The 23,031-nt window shown below is 52.1% G+C and overlaps 3 protein-coding genes across 3 annotated transcripts; 1 reads left to right on the forward strand and 2 right to left on the reverse strand.

Moving 5' to 3' along the window:
• The first annotated feature begins 689 nt into the window (after positions 1-689).
• On the forward strand, positions 690-5,754 carry wbp2nl (WBP2 N-terminal like). The gene is made up of 8 exons (XM_088607122.1): positions 690-848; positions 2,719-2,827; positions 3,239-3,374; positions 3,479-3,571; positions 3,940-4,137; positions 4,347-4,451; positions 4,641-4,717; positions 4,815-5,754. Exons 1-8 carry the CDS (start codon positions 790-792, stop codon positions 4,869-4,871), a joined length of 834 nt encoding a protein of 277 aa, XP_088463248.1. The 5' UTR covers positions 690-789; the 3' UTR covers positions 4,872-5,754.
• Positions 5,755-6,065: 311 nt separating this feature from the next.
• LOC148648536 (heme-binding protein 1-like) lies at positions 6,066-11,807 on the reverse strand. The gene is made up of 4 exons (XM_088607152.1): positions 11,371-11,807; positions 9,283-9,421; positions 9,023-9,203; positions 6,066-8,609 (listed from the first exon to the last, which is right to left on the reverse strand). The coding sequence occupies exons 1-4, from the start codon at positions 11,446-11,448 to the stop codon at positions 8,432-8,434; spliced, it is 576 nt and encodes a 191-aa protein (XP_088463278.1). The 5' UTR covers positions 11,449-11,807; the 3' UTR covers positions 6,066-8,431.
• A 3,943-nt stretch (positions 11,808-15,750) lies between these two features.
• On the reverse strand, positions 15,751-17,568 carry fmc1 (formation of mitochondrial complex V assembly factor 1). Its single transcript, XM_088607179.1, has 2 exons — positions 17,387-17,568; positions 15,751-16,128 (listed from the first exon to the last, which is right to left on the reverse strand). Exons 1-2 carry the CDS (start codon positions 17,513-17,515, stop codon positions 15,925-15,927), a joined length of 333 nt encoding a protein of 110 aa, XP_088463305.1. The 5' UTR covers positions 17,516-17,568; the 3' UTR covers positions 15,751-15,924.
• Between the last annotated feature and the right edge of the window lie 5,463 nt (positions 17,569-23,031).

A 23,031-nucleotide genomic window follows, 5' to 3' on the forward strand; every position in this document is an offset into this window, starting at 1 on the left:
CACTGGGGTACTGAGGTACTGGAGCACTGGGGTACTGGAGAACTGGGGTACTGTATCAGGGCCGGCAGCCATGTAAATGATCTCCTGTTGGCTCAATAATGAAGCAAGGTCAGGCAGTAATTGCTTCCCCAGTTGGACCAGTTCAGCCCTTTCCCTGGCTATAGGGCAGACACTGCTCTCCAGTGCCCAGATTAGAGCAGCCGGACTGCAGTTCCGGGCCTGCACGGGCCCGCGGGCCCAGGTCACTCAGAGACGGAGAGAGGCCCTGCCCTAGGACAGCTGCACAGGCCAGCAGCTCATTACCATGGGTTGCAGGTTCGAGCCCCACACCTCTTACTACATCCACCCCATGAGCCTTCGGTCCGGGGATCTGCTGTTGCAGACTTACAGTGGCACACAACACCGAGCACACAGCGGAGCAGACACCAACACAGCAGCGCTGAATCAGGTAACTGAGGCCTGTGGGCACCCTCTCAATGGTATTGAGAGGGACAGTCGAAAAACGGGCAACGCCGTCTTTTTCCCCGCTGCTTTCCGAGCAAGAGGAACCAGTGTAATCAGCTCCTTACAGAAACACTGTCGGGAGCCGTAATTAGCGACGCGTGGCCTCTACAGTAACACTCCCTCCAGCAGAACTGCGGGTCTGTTCAATTAATACCTGTCCTATCGCAGCTCTGTCTGCCCGTCAGGTGTTTCCCAACACTGTTCGGGAACCGACGAGTGGCGGTGAGGGGTGACGTGGGGAGAGGGAGGCGTAGAGAAAGAGGGAGGGAGTTAGTTTCAGAAGACATGGCGCTGAACAAGAACCACTCGCAGAACGGCGGAGTTGTCATCTTTAACGGCGAGAGGTAAGGCGCAGGCAGCACCTGAAGGGAAATAATTCACGGTAAAGCCGTCGACAGGGTCCGGGCTCGGTCGGGTTCGCCGATGGGGCCGTGTCCCGGGTGCCAGTTCCCTTTTGAAGACTGTTAAACGGTTTTAAACTAACCGGCGGCGCAGCGCAGGCTGACAGGACGCCTAGAGGTGTTGGACGTGTCTAAGGAATAGAGAGCAAGGCGAGGGCATTGTTTTTCACCGTAAAAGCACTGAAGCACGTTTTCGCTTTCGACTTTGGTGGATCTGTAAATAAAGCCAGTGTTATTCTGCTTGTGTAACTGTGTTTTTTGGCTGTGTTGACAACTTAAAGAACAGTAAAAAGCGGATCTTTCGTATAATCGCGCACTCTGATTTTTTAGGGGCTGATCTGTTAAATGACTAATATTTTTTTAAAAGATTGTAAATGCTTCCGATTAATGTGTAAAGCTATACTGGGATTTTGTCTCTATGGCTGTAGTTTTGACTGTTTAAACCGTCGAGGTGACTAAAATCTAAATATTTTATAATACATGAGAACTGCTAGGTGTTTACTTCCCTAAGTCCCACCTCTTCCGGGAGTCTGCCTATTTGATTGGTTTTCACGTGAGAACGTTTTACTGTCAATCACGTGTGTACTGCGACGTAATTGGCCAGTGTCTCTTAACCGCCTTCCTATTGGTTGTATGAACTGTCCGTCTGTTTGGTCTTTAAAGTGGGCCACAGTCCCGGATATAAACAATGCGTGACAGGCCCGGGCAGTCACGAGATCGTAGAAGGTCCGAGACGGCGCGAGCTCGCTGCGGCCCGGTGTTGGTCGCTCTTGCAAGCTGCGCGCCACAGACTACACAACTGCTACACACTGGCAAGACAGCATACATGTGCTCTAGACGCTACACAACACTGCTAAACATCACAGCTACGCTCCAGTGACTACACAGCACTGCTACACACTAACAAGACAACTCAGCCGTGCTCTGGCGACTACACAACACTGCTACACATCCAAGGAAACAGCTGCACTCTAGAGACTACACAACACTGCTACACAAACAAAATGACACAACACTGCTGTTCTTGGGCACGCAGGGTAACTCAGAGGAACAGTGTCATGTGTTGTGAAACTTAGGGGGAAAAGATTTCTTCACCTGTTGGCAAACACCAGACAGCCCTCCAGCCCCTTCGCAAGCATCTGAGTGTGTGGGGGTGACAAAACACTATTCCTGTGCCTTACTGACAGACCATGAAGTGAGGAAATGAGATTTCCTGTTGGAAACAAAGGGGATGTTAGAGATACCCAGAAACAGGTCTGGTGTGGGACCTGTGTGTGACAGAGCTGACAGCAGTAGTGCAGCAGAGAGCTGAAACAGGTCTGGTGTGGGACCTGTGTGTGACAGAGCTGACAGCAGTAGTGCAGCAGAGAGCTGAAACAGGTCTGGTGTGGGACCTGTGTGTGACAGAGCTGACAGCAGTAGTGCAGCAGAGAGCTGAAACAGGTCTGGTGTGGGACCTGTGTGTGACAGAGCTGACAGCAGTAGTGCAGCAGAGAGCTGAAACAGGTCTGGTGTGGGACCTGTGTGTGACAGAGCTGACAGCAGTAGTGCAGCAGAGAGCTGAAACAGGTCTGGTGTGGGACCAGTGTGTGACAGAGCTGACAGCAGTAGTGCAGCAGAGAGCTGAAACAGGTCTGGTGTGGGACCTGTGTGTGACAGAGCTGACAGCAGTAGTGCAGCAGAGAGCTGAAACAGGTCTGGTGTGGGACCTGTGTGTGACAGAGCTGACAGCAGTAGTGCAGCAGAGAGCTGAAACAAGCAAGTTTCAGTTGGCCTGAGCCAGTTACATGCTGGTCTGTCTCCTCTCCCACAGTGTGTTGAAGGAGTGCAAGGATGTGGAACTGTCCTTCAGCGAAGTCACGTCCAAGACAGATGCCTTTCGAGGCACCAAGAAAGGCACCATCTACCTGACCCCCTACCGGGTATAGTACCTGTCTCTCTGTCTCTCTTATTAACCCCTCTCTCTCTCAGTGCAGTGTCAGTGTACAGTAGTGTGCAGGAGGAGTGTGTATTAACCCCTCTCTCTCTCAGTGCAGTGTCAGTGTACAGTAGTGTGCAGGAGTGTGTGTATTAACCCCTCTCTCTCAGTGCAGTGTCAGTGTACAGTAGTGTGCAGGAGGAGTGTGTGTATTAACCCCTCTCTCTCACAGTGCAGTGTCAGTGTACAGTAGTGTGCAGGAGGAGTGTGTGTATTAACCCCTCTCTCTCTCAGTGCAGTGTCAGTGTACAGTAGTGTGCAGGAGGAGTGTGTGTATTAACCCCTCTCTCTCTCAGTGCATGTGTCAGTGTGCAGGAGGAGTGTGTGTATTAACCCCTCTCTCTCTCCCTGTCAGCTGGTGTTCGTGTCTCGGGGGAAGGATGTTCTTCAGTCTTTCATGATGCCCTTCTATCTGGTGAAGGGCTGCTCCATCGAACAGCCAGTCTTCGCTGCCAACTACATCCGGGGCACCGTGAAGGCGGAGCCTGGAGGTCAGTGAAGCGGCGCACGTGTGCGAGTGTGTCTCCGTCTCGGGTGGAATACCACACCGCAGTCTGACTTCCTGTTGAGCTGCAACACTCTCTTCCTCCTGCAGGGGGCTGGGAGGGCCAGGCCAACTTCAAGTTATCCTTCAACAGTGGGGGCGCTATTGAGTTTGGCCAATTGATGTTCAAAGTTGCTACCAATGGTAAGGAGAGCCATGCTATATGCACAACGGTAACCCCTCTCTCTCAGTGCAGTGTTAATGTGCTGGAGTGTCCAGTCAGTGTGTCTGTATGAACCCCCCTCTCTCTCTCAGTGCAGTGTTCATGTACTGGAGTGTCCAGTCAGTGTGTCTGTATGAACCCCTCTCTCTCTCAGTGCAGTGTTCATGTACTGGAGTGTCCAGTCAGTGTGTCTGTATGAACCCCTCTCTCTCTCAGTGCAGTGTTAATGTACTGGAGTGTCCAGTCAGTGTGTCTGTATTAACCCCTCTCTCTCTCAGTGCAGTGTTCATGTACTGGAGTGTCCAGTCAGTGTGTGTGTATGAACCCCTCTCTCTCTCTCTCTCTTCAGCGTCTCGAACCCCTCCAGCTCAAAGTGGAGGTCCCTCGTTTGGGTACTGCCCTCCAGGGGGGGTGTCAAATGGATACGGCCCTGCTCCAGCTCCAAGCATGTACCCCTACGCCCCACCTCCCCCGGCAAATGGATTCTACCCCGCCCCCCCTCCAGCACAGGGCAACATGGGGTATCCCTACCCCCCCCCTGCAGCAGGTGAGCCTGGCGTTGGGTTGGCTGAAGAGACTCCCAGCTGCGGACTGCGGCGCCATGTTCTCTCGCAGCGTCAGACCACTCCCTCCAGCTGGCTGTTTGGGGAGGAGTTCTGGTGCTCTGATTGGTTCCTCTGAATGTGTGGCCGGAGCCCGTGGCAGATGATTGGTTGGTACCTTAAGCTGTGCTCTGATTGGTGGATTGTGTTGCAGGTGCCTACCCCTCGGCTCCGCCCATGAATCCGGCCTACATGCCACCCCCTCCTCCCTACCCTGGGCCCCCCAGCGCTGCCCCCTCCAGCTGGACACCCCCAGCAGGTAACCCCACTTTCATACCTGTCTCTCTCTCTGACTGCCCTCCTGTCACACCTCTCTCTGTCTCTATCTTACTGCCCTCCTGTCACACCTGTCTCTCTCTCATTGCCCCTGTCTCTCTGAGTGCCTGTCTGTCTCTCTGCCTGTGTGTACTTGCCCGTGTGTCTGTATTAACCCCTGTGTCTTTCTCAGGTAACTCCAAGGCAGCCGAGGCTGCGGCCAGTGCCTACTACAACCCCAGTAACCCTCACAGCGTCTACATGCCCATGGTAAGATCGTCCGTTTGTCCACCGGTACCACTGACCCCTGTGTCCTGTCTGCCTGTCTCTGTATCACTGACCCCTGTGTCCTGTCTGTCTCTCTCAGGACCAGCCACCCCCCTACGCCCCCTATGCGCCCACCCCGGACAAGAAGAACAACTGAAGCACTAAACTGCTGGATTGACTCCCTCAGCACAGACACCCCACAGGACCAGGGCCAGGCAGCGCTTCTCCTGGACCGCCGGGCCACACTGGCCGCAGGCGCGAGGCAGTGACTCGGCTTACCCCCCTCGCACCTGTAACTGGCCGGGGTCTCAGTTAGGGCACTTTGTTCTGGCCTGCAGCCTGCAACTAAACTTTCAATACAAACAGTGCACACGTTTCAAGCTTTAGGTTATATCATCTACTGCTTCTTGTTCTCCCTTATCCTAATGAGTGTTTATTACTGAGGGAGTCTCTGTGATCTCCTCTCTCTCTCACTGCGTCTCCTGTCCTGTTGTGTGTGTTTACTGCTGAGGGATCCCCTATGATCTCCCGCCTCTCTCTCTCTCTCACTGCGTCTCCTGTCCTGTTGTGTGTGTTTACTGCTGAGGGATTCTCTGTGTGGCTCAGATGAGCTGAGCCGGTGCCCCAGTGTTGTGTGCTGACACGCGTGGTGCAGACTGTATCAGAGGGTAGGATGCCGGAATGTGTGGCTCACATCTCCCCCAGCACCCTTTGACCTGAGCCAGGCTGCACTGTCTGACCTGGGGTGTTGGGTACGCTGAGCTGTGTGCAGTGGGGATTGGGGCGCTGCAGTCTGGCCGCTGGGGTGTGGGGTACCCTGAGCTGTGTTCAGTAGGGATTGGGGAGCTGGGGCTGTTTTTACTCTTTGCACAGATTTTTTTATGTTAAGATATAACTGCACTTTGTATCTACCCTAGAATCCTGTTTTTTTGTCTCCTCTGCGTGAGTCATTCCAAAATATTGATGCTGCTCTTGTGGCTCTCTTAGTGACAGTACAGAGGGCAGCAGTGATTTCCAATAAACCTGCTTTATTTCCAAGACTACTGTTTCTTTTCATAAGTTCATAAGATGCACTCCTTCTTCGCGCACGGTCACCAGCACGCAGTCACCCACTCACACTCCTCCCTCGTGCACGGTCACCAGCACGCAGTCACCCACTCACTCCCCACTCTCTCCCCGCTGCACCCCAGACACCCCCAGCAGCAGTGTGGACAGCAGCTCGGACCACAGGGCTGGGCTGGGCTCTCTGGGTGAACCTCACAGTTTGCTTTGTGCTGGTAGAGTATTTCACAACATGATGCAGCTCAGCAAGCCTGTCATCCCAAGCAACAGTAATCAATCCATCAATCAATTACTCAACAATCAATTTATTTGCATCAGTGCTCTTCACAAGGTAGCTACAGTGTGCATTACAGATTTATACAGTAATGTCCTCTGCAAGAGCTGGCCCCACCCATCAGTTACATCATTGTCCCATCCTTGTGCGCCACACTGCAGGCTCGAACCCAGATCTCCACGGCGCAATTCCTGAGTGCGCCGGTCCAAGCCTCGTGCCTGTCAGGCCCTGCAGGCTGCACCAGAGACCGCGCTGAAGCGTTAGGGTCTGATCTGTGTTGTTACTAGCTCTGTGCACTACACTGTGCCCTGCGAGCACTACCGCGGAAGATGAGAATCACGATTGGTCAGTCCTGATGCACAACTGGTATCGCCGCAAATCACAGAAAAATCACACTGAAAAAATAGATCTCAGAAATTGCAATAATAAAAATATATAACAGCATAAAATACATAACCCCAAATCTTCAACACAGATTGATATTTTACTTTCTACTCCTGCTAATCCCACTATATAACATTTGACACACATCCATTAATACAGAAGTATGCTGAAGTTAGAATGATTGTCACATCTTCACATTAAATTTGATGTTAAACAACTTAATCATATGCTGGACTGTATTGTGTGTTGAGTTGTGTTAGTGTATCTGTGATTGTGTCAGTTGATCTGTCCTGTGTGGTTTGTTAGGGTCCTCAGGTCCTCACTGATGCAACGCAGATAGAGTCTAGTCCAGAGCAAATAGAGTCCAGTCCAGTCCAGAGCAGATAGAGTCCAGCCTAGTCCAGTGCACACCAGTCCAGTCCAGAGCAGATAGACTCCAGTCCAGTCCAGTCCAGAGCAGATAGACTCCAGTCCAGTCCACACCAGTCCAGTCCAGAGCAGATAGAATCCAGTCCAGTCCACACCAGTCCAGTCCAGAGCAGATAGAATCCAGTCCAGTCCAGTCCACAGCAGTGTAATCCAGCTGGAACACGGCTCGTCTCGCTTGCTTGAGTCCCGTCCAGTCCAGTCCAGAGCAGATAGAGTCCAGTCCAGTCCAGTCCAGTCCAGAGCAGTGTAATCCAGCTGAAAGACGGCTCGTCTCGCTTGCTTGAGTCCCGTCCAGTCCAGTCCAGTCCAGAGCAGATAGAGTCGAGTCCAGTCCAGTCCAGTCCAGTCCAGAGCAGTGTAATCCAGCTGGAACACGGCTCGTCTCGCTTGCTTGAGTCCAGTCCAGTCCAGTCCAGTCCAGAGCAGATAGAGTCCAGTCCAGTCCAGTCCAGTCCAGTCCAGAGCAGTGTAATCCAGCTGAAAGACGGCTCGTCTCGCTTGCTTGAGTCCAGTCCAGTCCAGTCCAGAGCAGATAGAGTCCAGTCCAGTCCAGTCCAGTCCAGAGCAGTGTAATCCAGCTGGAACACGGCTCGTCTCGCTTGCTTGAGTCCAGTCCAGTCCAGTCCAGTCCAGAGCAGATAGAGTCCAGTCCAGTCCAGTCCAGTCCAGTCCAGAGCAGATAGAGTCCAGTCCAGTCCAGTCCAGTCCAGAGCAGTGTAATCCAGCTGGAACACAGCTCGTCTCGCTTGCTTGAGTCCCGTCCAGTCCAGTCCAGTCCAGAGCAGATAGAGTCCAGTCCAGTCCAGTCCAGAGCAGATAGACTCCAGTCCAGTCCACACCAGTCCAGTCCAGAGCAGATAGAATCCAGTCCAGTCCAGTCCAGAGCAGTGTAATCCAGCTGGAACACGGCTCGTCTCGCTTGCTTGAGTCCAGTCCAGTCCAGTCCAGTCCAGAGCAGATAGAGTCCAGTCCAGTCCAGTCCAGTCCAGTCCAGAGCAGATAGAGTCCAGTCCAGTCCAGTCCAGTCCAGAGCAGTGTAATCCAGCTGGAACACAGCTCGTCTCGCTTGCTTGAGTCCCGTCCAGTCCAGTCCAGTCCAGAGCAGATAGAGTCCAGTCCAGTCCAGTCCAGTCCAGAGCAGTGTAATCCAGCTGAAAGACGGCTCGTCTCGCTTGCTTGAGTCCAGTCCAGTCCAGTCCAGAGCAGATAGAGTCCAGTCCAGTCCAGTCCAGTCCAGAGCAGTGTAATCCAGCTGGAACACGGCTCGTCTCGCTTGCTTGAGTCCAGTCCAGTCCAGTCCAGTCCAGAGCAGATAGAGTCCAGTCCAGTCCAGTCCAGTCCAGTCCAGAGCAGATAGAGTCCAGTCCAGTCCAGTCCAGTCCAGAGCAGTGTAATCCAGCTGGAACACAGCTCGTCTCGCTTGCTTGAGTCCCGTCCAGTCCAGTCCAGAGCAGATAGAGTCCAGTCCAGTCCAGTCCAGTCCAGAGCAGTGTAATCCAGCTGGAACACGGCTCGTCTCGCTTGCTTGAGTCCCGTCCAGCCGGGTCCCCTGGGCTCCACACACAGCTCTAGGGCTCCTCCTGGAGGAACCACACCTCATTGCGCCGGCCGTACGGCTTCATGGGCGGGTCGTACCCGCAGCACAGGTACAGCCCTCGCTGGTAGGGGGCGCTGTCTCCCAGGGCCGTGGCCAGACGCGCTGCCTGTGTCCGGTAGTCCACCTCCTTGGCAAACCCGCCGAACTGTCTGAGAGCAGGAGGAGAGAGAGACAGGGGAGAGAGTGAGACAGGGGGAGAGAGAGGTGGGGAGGAGAGAGTGAGACAGGAGGAGAGTTACAGTGAGACAGGAGAGAATGAGACAGGGGAGAGAGAGTGAGATGGAGGAGAGAGTGAGACAGAGGAGAGAGTGAGACAGGAGGAGAGTGAGACGGGGGAGAGAGTGAGAAAGGAGCAGAGTGATGCAGGAGGAAGAGGAGGAACGGGAGGAGAGTGAGACAGGGAGGAGAGAGTGAGACGGGGAGGAGAGAGACGGGGAGGAGAGAGTGAGACAGGAGGTAGACAAGGAACAGGAGAAGAGAGTGAGACGGGGAGGAGAGAGTGAGACAGGAGGTAGATGAGGAACAGGGGACGAGAGGGAGACAGGGAGGGACGGACACTCACAAGGCGTAGACGGTCATTCCTGGCCGGTCGTCGATGCGGACACCCGTTTCCGTGGGAACGGGCGGACACTCCTGGAAGCCGCTGGGGACGCGCAGCCCGAAGACGAAGCGACGCGTCCAGGAGCCGTCGTCCCGCAGGAAGGCGGTGATGCAGACCGGCGCCGTCATGCCCAGACCCTGCCCTGGCAGGACAGACGGACAGCGCAGGCGGGTGAGCCACTGGGCGCCGCGGCCCGGCCCGGCGGACACACCCACACTCACCCCTGTCGTTCGAGCCGCCCACGTATTTCAGCAGCTTCTTCATGCTCTCGCCCGCCGCCTCGTCGAACCCCCGGCCCTCCGACTCCACGCTGGCGAAGCGCCCGCCTTCGTACCTGCGCACCTCGTAGCTCACGCCATCCTGAGAGAGAGAGGGGTTAATACACACACTCCTCCCGCACACTACTGTACACTGACACTGTACTGAGAGAGAGAGGGGTTAATACACACTCTCCTCCTGCACACTACTGTACACTGACACTGCACTGAGAGAGAGAGGGGTTAATACACACACTCCTCCTGCACACTACTGTACACTGACACTGAGAGAGAGGGGTTAATACACACACTCCTCCTGCACACTACTGTACACTGACACTGCACTGAGAGAGAGAGGGGTTAATACACACACTCCTCCTGCACACTACTGTACACTGACACTGCACTGAGAGAGAGAGGGGTTAATACACACACTCCTCCTGCACACTACTGTACACTGACACTGCACTGAGAGAGAGAGGGGTTAATACACACACTCCTCCTGCACACTACTGTACACTGAGAGAGAGAGGGGTTAATACACACACTCCTCCTGCACACTACTGTACACTGACACTGCACTGAGAGAGAGAGGGGTTAATACACACACTCCTCCTGCACACTACTGTACACTGACACTGCACGGAGAGAGAGAGGGGTTAATACACACACTCCTCCTGCACACTACTGTTCACTGACCCTGCACGGAGAGAGAGAGGGGTTAATACACACACTCCTCCTGCACACTACTGTACACTGACACTGCACTGAGAGAGAGAGGGGTTAATACACACACTCCTCCTGCACACTACTGTACACTGACACTGCACTGAGAGAGAGAGAGGGGTTAATACACACACTCCTCCTGCACACTACTGTACACTGACACTGCACTGAGAGAGAGGGGTTAATACACACATTTAAAATCTAATCTGCATCTTTTCTTCCAGTGTTTTATTTATTGTATTGTTTTGAGTTCCAGTGATGAATAAGTCACTCAGCTCATTAAGTCTTCTGCCTCACTTTGCACATTCGTCATTTTTAATTGCACACGAGTGACTCCATTATAATCTCAATCAGTGTTGTTCCACAAACACTGTTACTGTTATGAGTGCCCAGTATTCAGTCTTCCCCACTTCCAAACATAACAGGACAGGAGACACAGCGAGAGAGAGGAGATCACAGAAAACCCCTCAGTCATAAACACACAGCAGGACAGGAGACACAGAGAGAGAGGAGATCACAGAGAATCCCTCAGTAATAGACACACACAGCAGGACAGGGGACCTATAGAGATGATGTTTAATAGTCAGGTTCATTCCAGGTGTCTGAATTGTCACGATGTGTCTCTCTACTGGGTCTTTACTGTCATGCCCGCCTCATTAATTAGTAACCTGCGTTAACGAGTGCTGACGCTGTACCATTGTCTTCGGGGTCGTTAGATGTCGGGTCACAGACAGCCTGTAATTGCTGCACTCGTGCCCAGAGGCTGTGCGCTACATTGTCTCAGAGACGGCAAGCTAACGAGAGTGTAATTAGAGAAAAGCATGATTAATTAACCCATTCCCATGAGTCTGCAGGGACGTGATTAAATACATTTGGCAACAGTACAGTTGCCTCAGTACACTGTAACCTAAGTACTAAAGTAAATTCAATATACTGCGATTTCAATACTATTTCAGTATAATCTCCCTTCAATACACTGTCACTTCTGTACAGTCAATTCAATACACTGTCACTTCTGTACTACAGTAAAGTCAATTCAATACACTTTCACTTCCATACTACAGTAAACTCAATTCAACACACTGTCACTTCAATTCTACAGAGAAGTCATTTCAATACACTCACTTCAATACTACAGTAAAGTCAATACACTGTCACTTCAATACTACAGTAAAGTAATTTCAATACACTGTCACTTCTACAGTAAAGTCAATTTAATACACTGATACTTCTGTACTACTGTACAGTCAATTCTACAACACACAGCTATTTTGGGGTTTGCATAGCTAATTGACAGAAAAATCAAATTTACTCTCTCTCTCTTACCTTTGTCTCGGAGCTCAGCAGCTTGTAGGGCGTCTCTTCGTGCTGCCCGAACAGGGAGTTCCTGATCATCCCCAGCATGGTGTCAGGAGCTGCCCGTGCTCGGAGAGAGAGGAGAGGGCTCGGAGAGAGACGGCGCTGTGCAGAGTCCTGCCCCTGGGCTCCGGCTGCTGCTGCTCAGCGACCTGCAGTTGGCTGGTTTGCTCCTCACGCTGAGCCACAGCAGGAAGTTGGGCAACTGTGGGAGTCAGGCTGGAGTTACAGAGCGAGCTCCTCCTCCACACACTCACGCACACTCACGCAGACTCACGCACACACACAGGCTCGCATACACGCCCACACACTCTCACACACACACACAGACTCGCATACACTCCCACAGTCTCACACACAGTCACACACACACACAGACTCGCATACACTCCCAGTCTCACACACAGTCACACACACACACAGACTCACACACAGTCACACACACAGTCACACACACACAGACTCACATACACTCCCACAGTCTCACACACAGTCACACACACACACAGACTCACACACAGTCACACACACACAGACTCGCATACACTCCCACAGTCTCACACACAGTCACACACACACACAGACTCACATACACTCCCACAGTCTCACACACAGTCACACACACACACAGACTCACATACACTCCCACAGTCTCACACACAGTCACACACACACACAGACTCACATACACTCCCACAGTCTCACACACAGTCACACACACACACAGACTCGCATACACTCCCAGTCTCACACACAGTCACACACACAGTCACACACACACACAGACTCGCATACACTCCCAGTCTCACACACAGTCACACACACAGTCACACACACACAGACTCACATACACTCCCACAGTCTCACACACAGTCACACACACACACAGACTCACACACACTCCCACAGTCTCACACACAGTCACACACACACACAGACTCACACACAGTCACACACACACACAGACTCGCATACACTCCCAGTCTCACACACAGTCACACACACACAGACTCACATACACTCCCACAGTCTCACACACAGTCACACACACACACAGACTCACACACAGTCACACACACAGACTCGCATACACCCCCAGTCTCACACACAGTCACACACACACACTCACATACACTCCCACAGTCTCACACACAGTCACACACACACACAGACTCACATACACTCCCACAGTCTCACACACAGTCACACACACACACAGACTCACATACACTCCCACAGTCTCACGCACACACACAGACTCACATACACTCCCACAGTCTCACACACACAGAAATACAGAAACACACACACACACACACACACACACACACACACACACACACACACACACAGTCCTGTGTGATTCCCATGAAAGCTCCTGTCACGGGAGTTTGGGGACAGACTCCTGACAGATCTGTCAGTTCCTGCAGCGCCCCTCAGAGTCCAGTGATGATTAATTATTTATGACTAATCAGCGTGTTGGCAGCAGTGCGTATCCACGGTGACCTGGATTAGTTGGGAAGCTGCTCACCGGACTCATTCAGAGTCTGTGTTGTTGGTGTGCTTGTGTAGTTGTGTGCTTTGTCTGGGGGGTCCATGCTGACTTCACGTTTGTGGAGATGAGCTCTCAGATGTCCGTCCGAGCTGGACACCCAAATAATCACACAGAAACAGCTTCGGTTCTGATCGGCCCGTCCAGTCCAGTGGGTTGCGAGCTACTCACCCAGCCTGCTCTAGAAAGAAACCAGGGTATCGGCTCCAACTGTATGTTACCCACCCCCACCACCCTTGGTGTACAGAAGAGCCTTCTGTCCTGACTGGAGGACCTCATCCAACTGTGTCTGGAGAGGAGCCAGGGTATCGGTGTTAGCAACATGGGTGGGCGGCTTGTTCCCCCCTCCCACCACTCTCTGCGTACAGAGTTGCCTCCTGTTCTCCGCTCTTGGTCTAGAATGCAACGTTACACCATTGCAGAGTAACAGTGGACATGCTGGGGAAACAAAACTAAACACTGATCCTGCAGGGTGTACTGGTGTGGAGATATGTCATTTCCAGACCTGACTCTTCCCCGTCTCTCCCAGGGACACTCAGGACAGGGAAGGTTTCTCTGCGACGGCTCTCTCCTGCCTGTCTGGGCCCAGCTGAGCTGGAGGCTGTGGTCTATTTCCACTCCCGCTGCAGGCCAGCTCTGGCGCGCCAGTCCGCACTCGGTCCTGCAGGCGCCTCCGGTACCAGAGCCCAGGGCCCAGGGACAGGAGCCAGTCCGCTCTGTCACTGACAGCTCTGAGGAGCAGGGCCTGTCACTTCAATTCCAGCTGAGTGTGAGCTGCCTGAGCAGAGCCGAGACTGACACACACACAGAGACACACACACTCACACACACTGTCACTTCAATCCCAGCTGTCTGTGAGCTGCCTAAGCAGAGCCGAGACTGACACACTGACACACACTGACACACACTGACACACACTGTCACTTCAATCCCAGCTGTCTGTGAGCTGCCTGAGCAGAGCTAAGACTGACACACACACAGACACACACAGACACACACACACTCACACACTGACACACAGACCTGGGATATAGTGACACAAAGACACACATCAAATACACAGCGAGACATGCATACACACTGACCCACACACACACGGAGACACTGGCTCTGTCCTTGGCCTTTGACAAAATAAACTTTTCACACACGCACTGCAACTAAATACTGTTAACATTTAAACTGTAGGTACAATGATTATCCAACACATGTATTTAAGTCAATTTTATTGTACTGTAGTGTCCAGTATGTCTGTATTAACCCCTCGCGCTCTCTCAGTGCAGTGTTAATGTACTGGAGTGTCCAGTCAGTGTGTCTGTATGAACCCCTCTCTCTCAGTGCAGTGTTAATGTACTGGAGTGTCCAGTCAGTGTGTCTGTATTAACCCCTCTCTCTCTCTCAGTGCAGTGTTCATGTACTGGAGTGTCCAGTCAGTGTGTGTGTGTGAACCCCTCTCTCTCTCAGTGCAGTGTTAATGTACTGGAGTGTCCAGTCAGTGTGTCTGTATTAATGTCAGCGTCTCTCTGGTGTAGAGGGAGGGTCCTATCAGGTCAGACAGAGTGAGGCAGGTCCTTATCAGCTGAAGCTCACACAGCGATACAGAGGAAGGGGTCAGATACTGGGAGAGAGATTCTATACAACACAGCAGATACTACATACTGTGTCTGTTATATCAATTGCAACACAGCCCAACCCCACAGAGCTGGGACACAACCATTCACCACCACACAAAACTATACCGATATATTTAATCATATATCACTAGAAAATGCATTATGCCACTAGACAGCACTACACACCACTTTGTAACACTACAACTATCCTGATGAAGCACACAGATCATAAAAGCATCTGGACTGCTGTCGGCTGGGAGTCTGACTGACAGCACTGTCACACCTGGAGTGGATCAGACTGCTGCGCACTGGGAGTCTGACTGACAGCACTGTAAACCCTGGAGTGGATCAGACTGCTGCACACTGGGAGTCTGACTGACAGCACTGTAAACCCTGGAGCGGATCAGACTGCTGCGCACTGGGAGTCTGACTGACAGCACTGTCACACCTGGAGTGGATCAGACTGCTGTGCACTGGGAGTCTGACTGACAGCACTGTAAACCCTGGAGTGGATCAGACTGCTGCCCACTGGGAGTCTGACTGACAGCACTGTAAACCCTGGAGTGGATCAGACTGCTGCGCACTGGGAGTCTGACTGACAGCACTGTCACACCTGGAGTGGATCAGACTGCTGCGCACTGGGAGTCTGACTGACAGCACTGTAAACCCTGGAGTGGATCAGACTGCTGCACACTGGGAGTCTGACTGACAGCACCGTCACACCTGGACTGGATCAGACTGCTGCGCACTGGGAGTCTGACTGACAGCACTGTCACACCTGGAGCGGATCAGACTGCTGCACACTGGGAGTCTGACTGACAGCACTGTAAACCCTGGAGTGGATCAGACTGCTGCGCACTGGGAGTCTGACTGACAGCACTGTCACACCTGGAGTGGATCAGACTGCTGCACACTGGGAGTCTGACTGACAGCACTGTAAACCCTGGAGTGGATCAGACTGCTGCACACTGGGAGTCTGACTGACAGCACTGTAAACCCTGGAGTGGATCAGACTGCTGCTGACTGGGAGTCTGACTGACAGCACTGTAAACCCTGGAGTGGATCAGACTGCTGCACACTGGGAGTCTGACAGCACTGTAAACCCTGGAGTGGATCAGACTGCTGTGCACTGGGAGTCTCGGTGGACTAATCTGGTGGTATTCACCCATTAAACAGATTAACCCTAAATCATCTCCATGCTGCTTTATCTTTATTAAAGACACAACAGGGCAATTTGACACAGGCTGCCCTCTTCCAGAATCAGTCTCTCAGCACAGGCTGAAGCCCGTCTCGCCAGTGCTGCTGTCCGCCTGTCTCACCCTCCTCCTCCTCAAGAGTCTCTGTCCGGGGCGCCCCTGCCCCTCACTCCTCCCAGCCCTTGCCCCCGGGCTGCGCGGGCAGCCGGAGCCCCACCAGACCGGCAGCCTCCTCCACACTGCGCTCGCCCCTGCCATGATACAGGGTGTGCAGAGAGGAGTGCAGACGCACGCTGGACAGCAGGCACAGGTACGAGCTGGCCGAGTGCAGAGACTCCTGCTGGGCACGACACAGCTTCTCACTGGTCACCTGAGAGAGAGAGAGAGAGAGAGGGGTTAATACACACACTCCTCCTGCACACTACTGTACACTGACACTGCACTGAGAGAGAGAGGGGTTAATACACACACTCATCCTGTACACTACTGTACACTGACACTGCACTGAGAGAGAGAGGGGTTAATACACACACTCCTCCTGTACACTACTGTACACTGACACTGCACTGAGAGAGAGAGGGGTTAATACACACACTCCTCCTGCACACTACTGTACACTGACACTGCACTGAGAGAGAGGGGGGTTAATACACACACTCCTCCTGCACACTACTGTACACTGACACTGCACTGAGAGAGAGAGGGGTTAATACACACACTCCTCCTGCACACTACTGTACACTGACACTGCACTGAGAGAGAGAGGGGTTAATACACACACTCCTGCACACTACTGTACACTGACACTGCACTGAGAGAGAGAGGGGTTAATACACACACTCCTCCTGCACACTACTGTACACTGACACTGCACTGAGAGAGAGAGAGGGGTTAATACACACACTCCTCCTGCACACTACTGTACACTGACACTGCACTGAGAGAGAGAGAGGGGTTAATACACACACTCCTCCTGCACACTACTGTACACTGACACTGCACTGAGAGAGAGAGAGGGGTTAATACACACACTCCTCCTGCACACTACTGTACACTGACACTGCACTGAGAGAGAAAGGTTAATACACACACTCCTCCTGCACACTACTGTACACTGACACTGCACTGAGAGAGAGAGGGGTTAATACACACACTCCTCCTGCACACTATTGTACACTGACACTGACACTGAGAGAGAGGGGTTAATACACACACTCCTCCTGCACACTACTGTACACTGACACTGCACTGAGAGAGAGAGGGGTTAATACACACACTCCTCCTGCACACTATTGTACACTGACACTGCACTGAGAGAGAGAGGGGTTAATACACACACTCCTCCTGCACACTATTGTACACTGACACTGCACTGAGAGAGAGGGGTTAATACACACATTCTTGTTAGTCATGTTTATAATATACATATAAGAAAAGCTTCCCATCGGTCTGGCACGTCACTGTCCACTTACACACCGCACCCTGTGATTGGCTCTCTCAACCGTCACTCACGCCCACTCACTGCCCTGCAGGAAGGTGATTGGGTATCACCGTGTCCTTGGATAGGGGACCAGGTTTCTGGATCTCGGCTTTGACATTTTCTGCTGAAACTAAGTCGCCCTTCTCACCTGGTTCTTGCGGAATTGTTCCAGTAGGTATCTATAAACTATACTCTGTTGGTAATTCGGCCCCTTGGCTGCCCGAATCTCCTTCAGTATCCCGCGGCAGACCCGCAACGGCGGAGCCAGAGACGCCATGTTGGATCCCCGAGCTGGTTTCCACGGCGATCGACGAGTTGAATGTCGAGCTGATCGAACAGCGGCCTGGCCGTCCAGCGCCGAGTGTCGAGCAATCGAGCGGCAACTGGGAAAATAATCTATCGCCGAGCTGCGATCACACAACGACACGTATTTTCTTTTGTTCTTTTTTTTATTTCCACAATTTAATAGCGAATGACGTAGAAACCTCCACCCCCCTATTGGTTTAATTTAATTTGTTTAACATCTTAGGCCATAACAGATATTAAAAATATACATTCAGGTGATGTACGGATTTGTATTAGTAGTGACCATGCTGCTGATAGCAGAAATGCAGTTATACACAGTCTTTTCACGCCCTTACAGGTTCACGATTGTTGTTCCTTCGCTTACCAGCGCGTCCTGCGGGTCTAAGGGTGCAGCTCACCAGCGCTGCCGCCAGAGGGAGACACTGCGTGTCTGTGAGCCGCCCGCCGGGCCGTGACGCGCAGTACCGCCGTCTGTCCACACGGGGGTGCTGATCGGTCCCCGCAAAGTCATTTACCGCGACCTCGTGTGTCATTCAGAAGGTGCAGCGAAGACAGGGGACGGGAGAGGGGGTCGCCGGGGAAGGGAGACCGCAGGAGAAAGACGGGTCGACAGGAAAGGTGTCGCCCCAGAGCTGGATTAATGAGCACGTCAGAGAGATTAAGCCTCTTCCCGGTTTCTCATGAGAGCGCAGCTGCCGTCCCCACAGCGCGTGCCTCGGCGCCGCAGCCCGCGCAAGCCGACCCGCTCACTGCGAAAAAGACTGACCACAGTGTACCTGAACATTTCATATTTCACAGCTGATTGAGGCCTCAGCCGACCACTGTCGGCTGTGAAAGAGTCTCGGCTCAGTGTTTGTTCACGGCAGGCCGGGGTCCGCAGCGGTTTCCAGGAAAGTGTCTCGATCTCAGTGCACTGATTACTGTGGTGTCTCGATCTCAGTGCACTGATTACTGTAGTGTCTCGGTCTCAGTGCACTGATTACTGTAGTGTCTCGATCTCAGTGCACTGATTACTGTAGTGTCTCGATCTCAGTGCGCTAATTACTGTAATGTCTCGATCTCAGTGCGCTAATTACCTTCAAGCGTCTCGATCTCAGTGCACTGATTACTGTAGTGTCTCGGTCTCAGTGCACTGATTACTGTAGTGTCTCGATCTCAGTGCACTGATTACTGTAGTGTCTCGATCTCAGTGCACTGATTACTGTAGTGTCTCGATCTCAGTGCGCTAATTACTGTAATGTCTCGATCTCAGTGCGCTAATTACCTTCAAGCGTCTCGATCTCAGTGCACTGATTACTGTAGTGTCTCAATCTCAGTGCACTGATTACTGTAGTGTCTCGGTCTCAGTGCACTGATTACTGTAGTGTCTCGATCTCAGTGCACTGATTACTGAAGTGTCTCGATCTCAGTGCACTGATTACTGAAGTGTCTCGATCTCAGTGAACTAATTACTGTAGTGTCTCGATCTCAGTGCACTGATTACTGTAAAGTGTCTCGATCTCAGTGCACTGATTACTGTAAAGTGTCTCGATCTCAGTGAACTAATTACTGTAGTGTCTCGATCTCAGTGCACTGATTACTGTAAAGTGTCTCGATCTCAGTGCACTGATTACTGTAGTGTCTCGATCTCAGTGCACTGATTACTGAAGTGTCTCGATCTCAGTGAACTAATTACTGTAGTGTCTCGGTCTCAGTGCACTGATTACTGTAGTGTCTCGATCTCAGTGCACTGATTACTGAAGTGTCTCGATCTCAGTGAACTAATTACTGTAGTGTCTCGGTCTCAGTGCACTGATTACTGTAAAGTGTCTCGATCTCAGTGCACTGATTACTGTAGTGTCTCGATCTCAGTGCACTGATTACTGTAGTGTCTCAATCTCAGTGCACTGATTACTGTAGTGTCTCGAGCTCAGTGAACTAATTACTGTAGTGTCTCGGTCTCAGTGCACTGATTACTGTAAAGTGTCTCGATCTCAGTGCACTGATTACTGTAGTGTCTCGATCTCAGTGAACTAATTACTGTAGTGTCTCGGTCTCAGTGCACTGATTACTGTAGTGTCTCGATCTCAGTGCACTGATTACTGAAGTGTCTCGATCTCAGTGAACTAATTACTGTAGTGTCTCGGTCTCAGTGCACTGATTACTGTAAAGTGTCTCGATCTCAGTGCACTGATTACTGTAGTGTCTCGATCTCAGTGCACTGATTACTGTAGTGTCTCAATCTCAGTGCACTGATTACTGTAGTGTCTCGATCTCAGTGAACTAATTACTGTAGTGTCTCGGTCTCAGTGCACTGATTACTGTAAAGTGTCTCGATCTCAGTGCACTGATTACTGTAGTGTCTCGATCTCAGTGAACTAATTACTGTAGTGTCTCGGTCTCAGTGCACTGATAACTCTTCGATCTTCGGTGCCTGAATGATTATATAACCCCTTGATTTGTACGGCCCCTCTGTCCCCTCTGACAGTCCCTGGATCTGACTGATGTGTTGTGGATCAGGGAGCGTCTGTACAGACAGACTCTTCAGTTTCCTCTTGCGAGACAACCGGTCAATTTTTCATGCTCTTGCAGTCTGTGGAAGCTGTGGAGCGTGAGCTGGAACACCAGTCAGGAGAGCTGGAATATCGGTCAGGAGAGAATACTGGTCATGAGAGACAGAGCTGTAAGAGTCCAGGATATCGGCTTCAACAGCATGGCTATACTGCTTGTTCAATGCTCCCACCACACTTTGTGTAGAGATGTGCCTGCTGCTCTCAGTTCTGTAGAGTTTGCCCCTGCTGTATTCAGTTCTAGTTGACTGATTTCTAGACCAGGCTGACAGGCCAGTAACAGCGAGGTCAAGGCTCGAACCCGTGTCCCAGCACAGGCCTGCAGTGCCCAGAGGCGTCCACACGAGGGCGCGAGCGAGCTGGGCGACCCGGCCCGGCGGCCGTTGTGATCAAGCAGCGCCGGACAGACCCTGCAGCTCGGGCTGCACACAGGCTGGCTGGCGCCGGTTCAGTCTGGTTTCAACCGGTTTGTCAACCGCAGCTTTCCGGTCAGCGGCTGGAGCAGAAACATGGAGTGGAGTTTCTTTAGACACACACACACACACTAATACACACATTAATACACACAACACCACGCACAGCACCACTCACACACTAATACACACAACACCACACACACACTAATACACACACTCACACACAGCACTAATACACACACTAATACACAGCACCACACACACACTAATACACACATTAATACACACAACACCACGCACAGCACCACACACACACTAATACACAGCACCACACACACACTAATACACACACTCACACACAACACCACACACACACACTTATACACACAACACCACACACACACTAATACACACAACACCACACACACACTAATACACACACTCTCACACAGCACCACACACACACTAATAAACACACTCTCACACACTAATACACACACTCACACACAACACCACACACACTAATACACACACTCACACACACACTAATACACACACTCACACACAACACCACACACACACACTAATACACACACTCACACACACACTAATACACACACTCACACACAACACCACACACACACTCACACACACTAATACACACACTCACACTCACTAATACACACACACAGCACCACACACACACTCACACACAGCACCACACACACACACTAATACACACACTCACACACAGCACCACACACACACTCACACACAACACCACACACACACACTAACACACACACTCACACACAACACCACACACACACTAATACACACACTCACACACAACACCACACACACACTAATACACACAGCACCACACACACTCACACACTAATACACACACTCACACACAGCACCACACACACTAATACACACTCACACACAGCACCACACACACTAATAAACACACTCACACACTAATACACACACTCACACACAGCACCACACACACACAAATACACAAACAGCACCACACACACACAAATACACACACTCACACACAGCACCACACACACACAATAATACACACACTCACACACAGCACCACACACACAAATACACACACAGCACCACACACACACACTAACACACACACAAATACACACACTCACACACAGCACCACACACACACTAATACACACACTCACACACACTAATACACACACACACAGACACACACTAATACACACACTGACCAATACACACACAGCACCACACACACACTAATACACACACTGCATTACACACACAGACTGACTAATACACACACTAATAGACACACAGACTGACTAACACATACACACAGCATCACACACACTCTACACCACTCACACACACTCACAGTCCTCAGAGCTGGTGCTGACACACTGGTGACGCAACGCCAGCGTGAGAAAGACACTCCTGTGTGTCTGGTGTTCAACTCCCAGGACCACCGGAGGGGGACACAGCTGTACCCCTGGGGTACCTGACCCTGTTTGTCCCAATAAACCCAGCCGGACAGGCGGGAGCCCCACCTCCGCTCAGCTGACACCCCTGGGAGTGAGAGTACCCCCAGAGTCCCCCTGGTCATTCAGGGGTGCAGCAGGAGTCAGGGATATGAAGGTGACTCTGCTCTCCTTGGGTTCCTGAGCTTTGGGGCGCAGCAGGAGAGGGGACAGACAGGAGACCAGAGAGACCAGCGAGGGCTGTGAGGTGGGGAGCCGTGCAGAGTCTGACAGGAGAGCAGCAGGAGGTTGAAAACCTGACGGGAACCAGTGCAGAGACTCCAGGACAGGAGTGATGGGATCACTTGTACTGGACCTGTCCGGGCTCCAGGCTGCCGGATTCTGGGCAGACTGGAGTTTGTTCAGTGAGGGTTCAGAAACCCCAGCGAGCAGGGCGTTACAGTAGTCAACACGGGGAAAGAGTGAAGTATCGACCAGCTTTTCAGCACCAGTTAGCAGCAACATCGAACGTAGTCTGGCAACATTTCCGAGGTGGAAGAACGACGTATTTATAATACTTTACAATACTCAGCATGGAAGGTCAAAATTCAAGCCAGGATCGCTTATCACCCATTCATTCTTCAACTGTGATTGAAGTTCACGCACAGTGCCAGTGAACCCAGCGGACAGCCTCAGAACCAGCTGTGAACCGTGACCCAGAGGACACCGGTAAACACTACTGACACACTGTGTGAGTGTAAGTGAGAGCATTTGGCACGACTCTACACCGAGGGTGGTAGGAGAGTGGAACGAGTTCCCCAGCCATGTTGTTGAAGCCGACACCCTGGACTCTCTGAATAATACAGCCCGTGTTCAGGATCCCGTCGCCGACAGGGACGCAGAGAAAGGCCGATTTGTAAACCCGTGAACCCGCTCGGCACCGCCGGCCCGCGCGGCCCCCGCCACGTGACCTGCGTGCCTGGGCGTCAGCATGGCGGCCACCTCGTGGTGACCTTTGAACTGTGACGTGCG

Source organism: Lepisosteus platostomus, chromosome 14 (genome assembly GCF_059453375.1).
Source record: "Lepisosteus platostomus isolate fLepPlt1 chromosome 14, fLepPlt1.hap1, whole genome shotgun sequence".
Classification (NCBI taxonomy): Eukaryota; Metazoa; Chordata; class Actinopteri; order Semionotiformes; family Lepisosteidae; genus Lepisosteus; species Lepisosteus platostomus.